This window comes from Maniola hyperantus, chromosome 22 (assembly GCF_902806685.2).
Source record: "Maniola hyperantus chromosome 22, iAphHyp1.2, whole genome shotgun sequence".
NCBI classification, from domain to species: domain Eukaryota; kingdom Metazoa; phylum Arthropoda; class Insecta; order Lepidoptera; family Nymphalidae; genus Maniola; species Maniola hyperantus.
Window position 1 is genome coordinate 3703517 of NC_048557.2, and position 12315 is coordinate 3715831.

The 12315-nt window shown below is 35.8% G+C and overlaps 2 protein-coding genes across 2 annotated transcripts in view; one reads left to right on the forward strand and one right to left on the reverse strand.

The window, feature by feature from the left end:
* Positions 1 to 766: 766 nt before the first annotated feature.
* On the reverse strand, positions 767 to 5861 carry RpS16 (ribosomal protein S16). Its single transcript, XM_034980650.2, has 5 exons — positions 5729 to 5861; positions 5593 to 5637; positions 4206 to 4337; positions 2456 to 2570; positions 767 to 1008 (listed from the first exon to the last, which is right to left on the reverse strand). The coding sequence occupies exons 1-5, from the start codon at positions 5744 to 5746 to the stop codon at positions 863 to 865; spliced, it is 456 nt and encodes a 151-aa protein (XP_034836541.1). The 5' UTR covers positions 5747 to 5861; the 3' UTR covers positions 767 to 862.
* Positions 5862 to 6152: 291 nt separating this feature from the next.
* insc (inscuteable) overlaps positions 6153 to 12315 on the forward strand; it is a 60042-nt gene continuing 53879 nt past the window's right edge. Inside the window, exon 1 of the mRNA XM_034980645.2 lies at positions 6153 to 6425. The gene's annotated coding sequence lies outside the window, so the exon portion shown is untranslated. The remainder of the gene's footprint in view (positions 6426 to 12315) is intronic.

Here is a 12315-nt window from a genome sequence, read left to right on the forward strand (position 1 = left end):
ACTACCACTGGAACTTCTTTCTAAGGTTTCTTCTAGCGCAGTCATTGTGTCCAGCGCCATCTAATGACTACCACTGGAACTTATTTCTAAAGTTTCTTTCTTCGAGCGCAGTCATTTGTATTTGTAACCAACGTTTTGATTCCCACACTGGGGCGAACATTTCTGTAATCTGTGTTATTTAAAAAGTATAACCGCATGAATTCATTTGCAAAACGACATAAAACCTAGGTATGCATGCAAATTTCCACGTGCAACAGTGAGATGATTATTGATTTATTAGTCATCGTAAATAATTTCTACCCGCGTCGAACTCATTCACAATCGAAATATCAATAAATTTAAATACCATATAGGTACTTACCTAATGCTTGCACTTAGCATTATAAATCATCATGATCAACCCATCGCCGGCTCACTACAGAGCATAGGTCTCTTCTCAGAATGGTTTTGGCTACCAGTATATTATGTATTATCTATAGTTTTGGCCATAGAATACCACAATCCATGTGCGGATTGGTAGACTTTACAAACCTTTGAAAACATTATGGAGAACTCTCAGACATGCAGGTTTCGTCACGATATTTTCCTTCACCGTTAAAGCAAGTGATATTTAATTACTTAAATAACTTCGAAAAGTTAGAGGTGCGTGCCCGGGATCTACCACTAGGCTAGCACTGGCTATTATAAAATATGAAGGTAACTATTAGTTCATTATAATATTATAATCTACTCTACTGTAGTTATCAAAATAAAATAAAAAACAATGTAATTTTTTAAATTTTTTATTTTTAAAACCACCCAATGATATTGCGCACGCTGCATAGAACCAGCGCAATACCAAAGCGTGCGCCCCCCTGCAGTATTAACGATAAGACTTCTGGTATCTGGCACGGGCGCCCGGTCCGCCGAACTTCTTGGGCTCGCAGCGCCGAGGGTCCGCCACCATCAAACTCCTGTCGTATTGGACGAGGATGTCTTTGATTTCCTTCTTTGACGCTTCATCTACATCTGTGAAAACAACACTTTGCTTACTTGAAGGTTTATAAGTTCAAATGTTTGTGGCAAATATTGGCCAATGCTCATAATGGGTCATTAGCTTAGTAATAGGGTCCCTTTAGGTACGGAGGCCTAAAAATGAATATCATCATCATCATCATGATCAACCCATCGCCGGCTCACTACAGAGCACGAGTCTCCTCTCAGACTGAGAAGGGTTTTGGCTATAGTCTACCACGCTGGCCATGTGCGGATTGATAGACTTCACACAACTTTGAGAACATTATGGAGAACTCTCAGGCATGCAGGTTTTCTCACGATGTTTTCCCCTTACCGGTAAAGCAAGTGATATTTAATTAATTAAAACGCACATAACTCCGAAAAGTTAGAGGTGCGTGCCCGGGATCGAACCCCCGACCTCCGATTAGAAGGTGGACGTCCTAACCACTAGGCTATCACAGCTTAAAAATTAATATACTTATTTTAAATGTTTTGTAGTGTACACTTCAAACAAGCAAGGTATCAAAAACGCATGCCGTTTGGTAAATGTCACAATATGATCTACCTTCTCTGAAATGACTGACTCACATGGTGCAAGCCAGCTTTGGAAAGAAGGGGTTTTTTTACTAAATATTTATATTGAATTGATTCAGATACAGGATGTAACCAGAACGCTGGCAACAACGAAGACAGGTAGTACTGATGATTACTACCACAAAAAAAAGCGCGAATAAAATCTATGGTTTTGTAAAGTTTACGATATATTGCAAATAAAACATCTGACTGACGCTAGAGGTCAACAAACGTTGCGTAAGTAGGCCACTCGGAGTCAATGCAGCGTTGTAGGTGGGGCATTGACCCGAGTTTGAAAAATACTAAAACTACAAAATGAGGCAAATGGTTATTGGTATTGGATTGTGTTTAGGTAGTATGACACTAACGCTAAGTTTTTGATAGCGTTCTGGTTTTTTTTTTTTATTAAAATCATCGGAAATCCTCCGTTCTGGTTACCTAATCGTAGATGTAGCTTGATGGTTATCCATCAAGATTATCGAGAACAATCGAGATGTTAGAAGAATCGAAACAATTGGATGAAAACATTGCTATACTCTGCCCACGGAAAGAAGTTAGCATAGCACTCTCTCTGTTACGTAATCCTATACAAATGATAGAGACTAAAATCTCAGTGCGTCTTAACCATTTTGTGTCACCAACCAATCACGAACATGTTTACAGAAAATATTCTAAATTCAATACGAAAATGTTTTCAAAAAACATTCAAAATTAAATTAGGAAACAAGGTTTCGTTTATGATTGGTTGGTGTTTCAAAATGGTTAGCGCCCACGGAGGTTTTTGCCTCTATCATTTGTATGGGATTACATAACAGAAAGATCGACTAACTTCTCTCCGTGGATAGTTTTGACTGTATGTAGTATGTACCTATAGGGAGAAACTTACATTTTTGATAAAAGGCAATCAGTGCCTTGGAGATGGCTTGTCTGATAGCATACACTTGTGCCACGTGACCACCTCCCTTGACTGTCACTCTAATGTCAACGCCGGAGAACTTTTCCTGAAAATATACAAAAGTTTGCATTAATATAGGTTTTTACTGTGTTGATGTGAAATAATATTTGAACAAGTCAGAATGGATGTTTACTTCACATCTTTAAGATGCTCAGGTTCGGAATAAGTTATTCATCATTATCAAAATTAATTATTGCAATAAAACATATGTCAAACTTTACTTATTGCAATTTAAAAAAAATAAAAAGATTCTTATACAAATAAACTTTTGAAAGTACTTTTGTATCCTCAAATGCATCTACTACTGCTTTTTATTGTATAAGTAAAAATGCTGTAACTTTTTTATTACAATAGTTCTGAGAACATATAGTTCTGAGAATATATAGTCTGATACAATATAGTTCTGAGAAAAAGAAATGCAATTTTAGAAAAATTTAATGCAATCATAACAACAAAGGCATAAAGATATTATTATTTTTATACTATTTTTTAAATATCCAAGTTTTAAGCTGTACTCTCTACATATACATTTAACTAAACTAGATCACACACTGAAACTAGTGCAAAAAGTACAAAAAAATCACAAATACTAGTGTTTTAGTGCAAAATTAATGGTGGCACATACACAACATGCTTCTAATTATTCTAACATTATGAAGACACAAAACAACTGAGCAAATTAAAAATGTGTAGTCAACATGCAGTTTTATTTTTACACTTATGTAATGTAATTTTCCCAAGAAAACCCTATGACTATAGGTAGACCAGAATCTCATGAAAATAGAGAAATGAAATTCTTAAGTTAGCAACACTGTACTCTGTGAATATCCTGTGGTGAATATTGTGGGGAATTATTAATATTCACCACAGAGTACTATGTACAATGTACATAGGATATTCACTGAGTAGTGTTGCTAACGTTGGAATTACTTATAGGTCATAGGTAAGTGCGAGCGAAACAGACAGATAACTAGACGACTCAGTTTTAAATGCGTCGACTATATATAACATTTTGTCGGTCTCGACGACAGAGACAATGCTCTACAAATCTGTTTTCTCCATCTAAAGGTCTATGTACATTACTTTCTGCGGCATACTGTACATTAGTAAAATGCAGACCAAAATCAATACAAGTTAACCAACACAGAATGCATATGTTTAACAATAATTGCAGTAGTACAAAAATATTTTAGTTCTAAGCTTTTAATATTAAAATTTTGAGCCAATTTAATTTTGAGATTATAATTTTATTAAAGCTAAAGAATATTAGCAAAGATCATGACTAATATTCCCCTTTCCTCTACTAAGCGTTAAGCTTGTGCTAGGAATAGGTAAGACAATAGTGCAACAGGTGGGGTTTGAACTGGCGACCTCTCGGATTTCAGTCCGCTCCTTTAACCGTTGAGTTATTAAGGCTCTTTACATTAATTACCTACAATATTATTAAACTACTATCCACTTTATAATGGTCCCCATTGAGAAAGATAGCACTAGATTAATGTCAATTTAGTTAAGTTTTGAGATTGAGTTCAACAGAATTAGACACATTCACTATTTTTGCAAGATTTATCAAGAATGTGCAACAGAAAATAATATACAGACATGCAAATTTTTGCTACAACTAGTTTAGTGCATAATATACTTAGGTGTTAGTCAGAATCATGAGTAACATAAAACCCACCTTGCCGAGCAATAGGATGGGTTCCTGCAATTTGTACTGGAGCAGACGTGGCTCCACCAAGTCGAGAGGGCGGCCGTTCACTCGGAGCACACCATGGCCACGCTTGCAGTAAGCTACTGCGGTTGCTGTTTTCTGAAACAACAAAAACACTTTTATTCAACATCATCATTTCCATCCAAATCGCCTGGCAGTGCAGTTGACAATGCCGCAGGCGATCTGTCGACTAAAGAGAAAGCATAATATACCTATTGGATAATTAGCTGAGACTCATGGAGTTTTCCCGCTGGGGAAGTTGTGACCAATCACGCCAAACTGTCCTCCAACCAATCTGCTCATAGTCCACGGACTGATCGCATGATAAGGCACAACAAAAAAAAATATTCATAATCATCTTGGTACTGATGAAAGGTCTCCTCTCAGAATGGGAAGGGTTTAGCCATAATCTACCATGCTGGCCTAGTATAGATTGGCAGACTTCACACACCTTTGAGAATATTGGAGAACTCTCAGGCACATGCCTGAGAGTTCTCCAATATAATATGGGACAGGGACATCAGGGCAATCCCCCGGAGGGAATGCCCCGCACACCCCCTAAGCGAGGCTTCTCCCCACCTCATACCCCGATTGCCCTCTCGACCTGACGTGGACTATAGGTTTCCTCACAATGTCTTTCTTCACGCCTTAAGCAAGTGATATGGAGGCATGATTTAACAACTAGGTTGTCACAGTCACAAGCGATTAGTTCTTATAACTAATGTCAGTAGTTATGCTACAAATAGTTGACTTACGTTTCAGTCATTATAACCAATACATCATTTTAAGAGCTAAGAGCTTTTGAACAGTTTTGACTATGCAAGTCAAACAACATCAACAACATCTATGCAACATCTCTTCTTACAATACAATTGATGCTGCGGAGAAGAATTTTAGATAGCTTGCTATCTACTACTCCTCAATATAATCTATCTGATGGCATCATCGAAATCTACCGCTGTATGAACAATTAAAAGTAGTTTTAGGTTATATTATGAACGGTTGGCATTACATTATTAGATATACATATATAACAAATATACAATATATAGTTTATATTTAAACCAACCTATATGGAGAAGTCATAATGACTGGGAAAACAAAAAACTTTGCTCTCCTTTTCCTATAGACCGTTAACTAGTTTAGGTTACAACGGCAAAGGCAGAAAAGGGTGACACAATGTTAACCTAACCAATAAATAGAAAGACTTGTATAGAGACCGGAGTAAATCACGAGTAATTTAACTCGTAGTTACACAAAAGTATGACGTATGAATTTTGTATATAAAATAATAATTGAAAATAACATGCAGAATTTCCAACCAAACACGTGGAAACTACTTTTGGAAACTCACCTTACGTCCGAAGACCTGGACGGCCTGAATTGGTTCACGTCTCGCCTGAAAGCACCAAAATTAAAATATTTAATGAAAACTATTTCAATTTCTTTTGGTAAAGCCACAAATTACCACGATAAAATTGAGCACGCACCTCTTGCACGGCAGCCATTTTGACAGAAAAAGAGTGAGTTTAACCATAGAGTAACAGTCAAGCAAGATAAATGAACGAATGACTGATCTGATGAATAAAAAATATTGTTGATGGTTTCATTTTTCAATGTTTAAAAATCTTAGTAGGTTTTAAATAATTATGATAAAATATACCTTAACTTTAGGGATACTTAGAATAATTCTAGGTATCCCTAAAGCTATTATAAAAATGTTTTATTTAATTTTCACCAAATAACGCCATCTTGTGGCTATAGTACGAGTTAGACAAAAGCGCCATCTAAGGGCGAGTAGTAAATTACTTGTTTGTTTAAAAACACTCATAGATGTCGCTAAAATACTAATTGCCAACAAATTCTTTTTAACAGATGTCAGCACTAGTAAACATTAATCATGCGATGACTCAATTCATGCGGCACGCATTGTTTTGTATTCGAAGAACGTAAACGCGCGAGTGGAGTTGTGCGTTATGTTATGCGCACCTAGTGTTCGTGTCCATACAATGCAAAAACGTGATCCCGCGCGAGTGTTTTAGAATTTAAACAAAAACAGTGTGAATCAAATTACTGAGAGAAAAGTGTGATTTATTGTTTACATAATGTACATTTGTGACACATATTGCACTTACTAAAATATTTGACTGGATTTTTCGAGTGGCGATTTAAAAACTCAAATTGAAGGTAAGTTGGAAAATGAAATAAGTTAATTGTTTTATTATTTTTATCATATAGTTAACATATAAGCACCACGTGTGACGTGATAACTTAATATTTGTAGAATATATAACCTGTTCCTTAAAATATAGGTAATTTACATACTTAAAAAATATTTTTATGTGTAGTTAATATCTACTTACAGTGGTACTGTACCTACTAGTACTTCCAACTTCTTTGGTACCTACTAAGTAATAGGTACATTGTGACTAACAAATCTACTTTACCTACCTACCTATTTAATTGTTATACATATTGTAGGTTCGACCACTTAGTTGCAACAATTAGGTAGGTAACCCATACTCCATACTAATATTATAAATGCGAAAGTGTGTCTGTCTGTCTGTCTGCTAGCATTTCACAGCCCAACAGTTTCACCGATTTTTATGAAATTTAGTACCTACAGAGTTAGCTTACATCCCGGGGAAGGACATAGGTAGGTTACTTTTAAACCCGGAAAATTAAAGAGTTCGAAGAGAGTCTGAAGATTTTTAAAAACCTAAATCCACGCGGACGAAGTCGTGAGCATCGTGAGCATCATCTAGTAAAATAATAAATAAGTCTCACTTAAGCAGCTATTAAATCTCATTATCGCAAACAGGTTACCTGTAGCCATGTTAGGTATTTTTTGTCTTTAGAGCTTTTTGTACTTAGGCACTTACAATAGGTACACGACAGGTCTAAATGGCAATCGGGGTTGGGACTCCCCGCACACCGGCACAGCCCCCGCGCTAACCCGGTGCGGAATAGCGCGGGTGACGTGCGAGTGTGCGGGGCGTCCCCCCGTCTCTTACCCTGATTGCCGTCTCGACCTGTCGCATGCTACCACCTTTTTTAACGTAATACTTAATTCCTTATATAAACAACTTAACCTCCAATCCGGGTTTATTAGTCTTGGGATGACCCTAATATGAATCAAACGCAGTTCCGATGTCCACAGTCTTATATTCAGGTACACTTGTAACATCCACTTAGTTTATATCTAGCTTAATTAATCACCTAGTACTTATATCTCGCTTAATTACTTTTATATCGTCCATCTTTTTTCTCTCGCTGCGTCCGTCCGACGCCGCTACCACTGTCACACCTCCACTCACGGGTGACAGATGGCAGGTTTTCTGTGTTGCCTACAGTCGTCCATCCTGCTCCAGATATGTCCTCATATCTGACCACTCGGCCTTCCAACCGAGGGTAATGCCCTCATACCCATAACTCAATAGGAGCAACATAGAATACCTTAACAGTCCTATATTATAATTAATATGATTAGTATAATAATTCCTCTAACAGATCAAAGCTAACATTGTTAGATTTAACAAGTGCACAAAACAAGTGCCAATGAGACCTACAAAATACTGGTATCAATAATCATTATGTACATTGCAATCAACATCTTTAAGTCTAATTCTTATAAATACACAACAAATCACACTGAGATAAGTAAATAGTAAATACTATAAGTCATTCTGATTTAAGCTTGATATTAAGAAAATTGTATGATCTAGTTATTGTTAGTGATATACGTATACAACCAATTCACAATAGTATAATCAAATATTGAAATCAACACAATTTATGTTAATACTTAATACAAGGAAATTATAGTGAAATCAATAATTTTATTTTTAAATATTATTATGAACTACATATTCTTCAAGTTTGTATTTGTATTTAGTAATACGTGAATAAATATTTGCATGGCAAATGTGGCAATACTAATTATGAGAATTATAAAACATCTTTGGTAATTTGCATTTAAAGCGAATAAAATATAATCAACCTTAAACAAAACAACAACGAGGAAAGAAAAGAAGGATAGTGAATTATCACCAACTTGAATTCTGAGTGCTAAGTACTCTATGATTTTAAACAATGTCACTATCAGTTTTCAATTAAAGTAAGTTTGTTTGCCCTTTCCTTCTTACCACTGTAATGACATGAATTCTAATCCTACATAATGCTCTAATGCAACACAAATTACAATATTTTCACTAGTATATACATTTTAAGAGATATGGTAAGAGTTGTTGGATCCCATTGACCATTACTAACACTTTATACAAAATTAATCACAAAGTTTTACAATATACTAATGAACCTAACTACTTCTGTAGACTTCATAATTTCTTTAAACTTAAAAATAAATTAAAAGAATATCTTATAATCCAATGTTCTCATACAATTGATGAATATTTGATATGAGTTGACCTTGATTATAATGTCTTTGTAGTGTTTCATGCATTACCAATTTGATTATCGTGAATTGACATTTAATTATTCTCAAGTGGTACCTACTGATTGACACCGTTGAAAAAAAATAAAATAAAAAAAATATATATATATATTACAATATAAGTATGTAACGTAAAACAAATAATAAGAAACAATATGCCAATCTTTAATTGCATATATGTAGTATTATACTAAGCAATATCGGTAAGTATATGAATAATGATTGTAAAATAATTTTGCAGACCAGAAAGGCAGAGATGTCGGCACAGATATTATGTGACCATATTTTGTACTCTACTTGAATAACAATAAAAGATAATTACCTATCAAATTGAGTTATTGAATATTGAACCTATGTCTACGAAGTCAAGATAAATAATATGGTTAAATGTAGTTGTTATTATTAATAAGTACTAAGATCGAAACAAACCACAATGTATTCTAAGGAGACCCCAATAATCATATTATTCCAGAAATTTAAAGAAACATGAATCCACTAATTGATAATGATACACACAGTACAGATCACTATGAGATCTACAATGTGTAAAATGTAATCCTATATTTTCAAATAACTGAGACGACTGCCTCTGACTGTATCTCGATTGTAGCACAACAAATACTATTATTAATATAACAAAATAAGTCACAATGATGTTAGCCAAGGTATTATTGTATTATTATAAACTCGTTACCTGTGATGCCCCATATCATCCTTGCACTAGGGGCAGATGCATGCATAACTGTGTCTACCATAAGCCCCGTAAGTGCGATAGAGAGCGCAACAGACGGCGTTTTGTTGCCCCATTTTATTGTCTCGCAAGCAACGAGTCCTTCATGGCACTATAGACTTAATTGATGTAACATACAATAAAATCTGATTTCTGGAAACTTCCATTCTTGTACATTCTTGAGCGCGTAAGGACGAACGATGCCAGAGACCCTCGTCCTCTTATGATAATATGGTTAACTTGAACACGGTGATTGAGGACAAACAGCACCAAACGCTGCACCAACCCAGCGTCATGCTGAGCCGTGAATTGCCGCATCGGTCACCGTTGCTTGTCTCGTGTCAGTGTGTAACAAATGAATGACAAAGATGTAGGAAATTATTTCGTGATACATTGGTGTACTTATACGCTTTAATAACATATCAGCGATCCATACATTAATACCTAGCGAGTGAAGTAAGCAAGCCTTCGTGCGCGAACTGCTTATATAGTCTATTGGAATAGATGTTACTTGAAATAGTATTTAAGAATTTGCTCTTTACTGTGCTGTTTCCACCAAACATCAACGTAATACAATGAGTGACTGCGAAGATGTACATTAACATGAACCGATATTTAGCATTTACAATCAGCATGTCATTTTAGATCTACTTTAAAGGGTCTATACAACTTCTAGCTACTACGTACCGAATTCAGCAAGACATAATTAATATATCATTACGGAATACGTCAATTATAAGAACTTTAATTTGAATTTAAGTAACCCTTGAACATTAGTGAGTATCTGCTAGAACAGGTAAAGTGATTTCCAACCATGATATCTACTTCTGTACCTCTATTCTGTAGATAAATCTATTATTATTAATAAAAAGGATACACCCTTTCCACTTGCCGACCCCGAATTAGTCTGCTTGTTTTCCATCAAATTAACTAGACTCCCTCTTGTCACCATCGCGACCCGATCAGTTGCTGAAGTTCATACTGAAGATCACCGTCCACTCGCATCGGGATTATCGAATCAGGTTTTACCAGACTATTATTGTTCGTCATTTTTCAGACGCTTCGTCAGCCGTTTTCCAATTCGTTTGTTGGTTCTTACTAGGACCAGCTTTTGTCACCGGAATACGATCCATTGTTTACGTCAGTATTGTCACCTTCCATTTGTCATTCTTGATTCCTTATTCTTAGGTCTATATTATAGTCAATGCTGCCCTCCTTTGGCACGATTGCTTTGACACAATTGGGACAAGTTATATTACATAAACTATTCTCAGTAATTACCGCTTATCACACCAGGAATAAGTCCATACATAAGTCGGTATTCTTTTCTCCCATTTGCCACTTGGTTCATCATAAAATATTCTCAGGAATCACCGCTTATCACACGAGGAATAAGTCCATACATAAGTCGGTATTCGTTTCCCCTATTTGCTTGTTGGCTTATCATAAACTATTCTCAAGAATCACCGCTTATCTCACCAGGAATAAGTCCATACATAAGTCGGTATTCTTTTCTCTCATTTGCCGGTTGGTTCATCATAAAATATTCTCAGGAATCACCGCTTATCACACCAGGAATAAATCCATACATAAGTCGGTATTCTTTTCAACTATTCTCAGGAATCACCGCTTATCGCACCAGGAATAAGTCCATACATAAGTCGGTATTCGTTTCCCTTATTTGCTTGTTAGGTTATCATAAAATACTCTCAAGAATCGCCGCTTATCACACCAGGAATAAGTCCATACATAAGTCGGTATTCTTCTCTCTTATTTGCTCGTTAGGTTATCATAAAATACTCTCAAGAATCACCGCTTATCACACCAGGAATAAATCCATACATAAGTCGGTATTCTTTTCAACTATTCTCAGGAATCACCGCTTATCGCACCAGGAATAAGTCCATACATAAGTCGGTATTCGTTTCCCTTATTTGCTTGTTAGGTTATCATAAAATACTCTCAAGAATCACCGCTTATCACACCAGGAATAAGTCCATACATAAGTCGGTATTCTTCTCTCTTATTTGCTCGTTAGGTTATCATAAAATACTCTCAAGAATCACCGCTTATCACACTAGGAATAAGTCCATACATAAGTCGGTATTCTTTTCAGATATTCTCAGGAATCACCGCTTATCGCACCAGGAGTAAGTCCATACATAAGTCGGTATTCGTTTCTAATATTCTCAGGGATCACCGCTTATCGCACCAGGACTAAGTCCATACATAAGTCGGTATCCTTTTCTCTTATTCACTGGTTGTCAGTTCGTTTAGAGTCTAAAAATAATAATCACATTCATAACAATGACACGTTATATCATAACAATATTAAACACCATTTTTTTTTTATTAGCTTCCCCAAGACAGCCACCAGAAGCGATTATTTGTGTACAGTCAATAGAATGAATATTATAGTGTCAACGTTTATGGCAAACCCGCTAAGTGTTTGCTCCCTTAATATCTCATTTGATTAATCTTCTTCTTAATTTGCTTTATGGCTTTCAGTAATTTGATTAATGATTTGAAAGACTAGTTATCGAGACTATTGAACTCAACACTCAAATCGATATTCTCAACTATTTGTGGAGTATCTACAGTAGTAAACATCTTTAGTTCACCGTGGGCTCTACCGCGGTTGTTTGACAGCTACAATGTCACGATCGCAATCATCTCTGATTGGTTAATGCTCGCTCACTATTGGCCACAATGCATTGTTGCAACAAGAATCGCACAAATTCAGCCAATCAGAACAATAATGATTGATGCAGGTTTTAGACAATCGCCCTACGTGTAATGTCTGCAGGTGATAATAATTGTGCAACTCGTTTGAAATTTTAATATAATTTAAGGGCACACACACAAGAGACAAATCCGTCTTTTGTTTATAATAA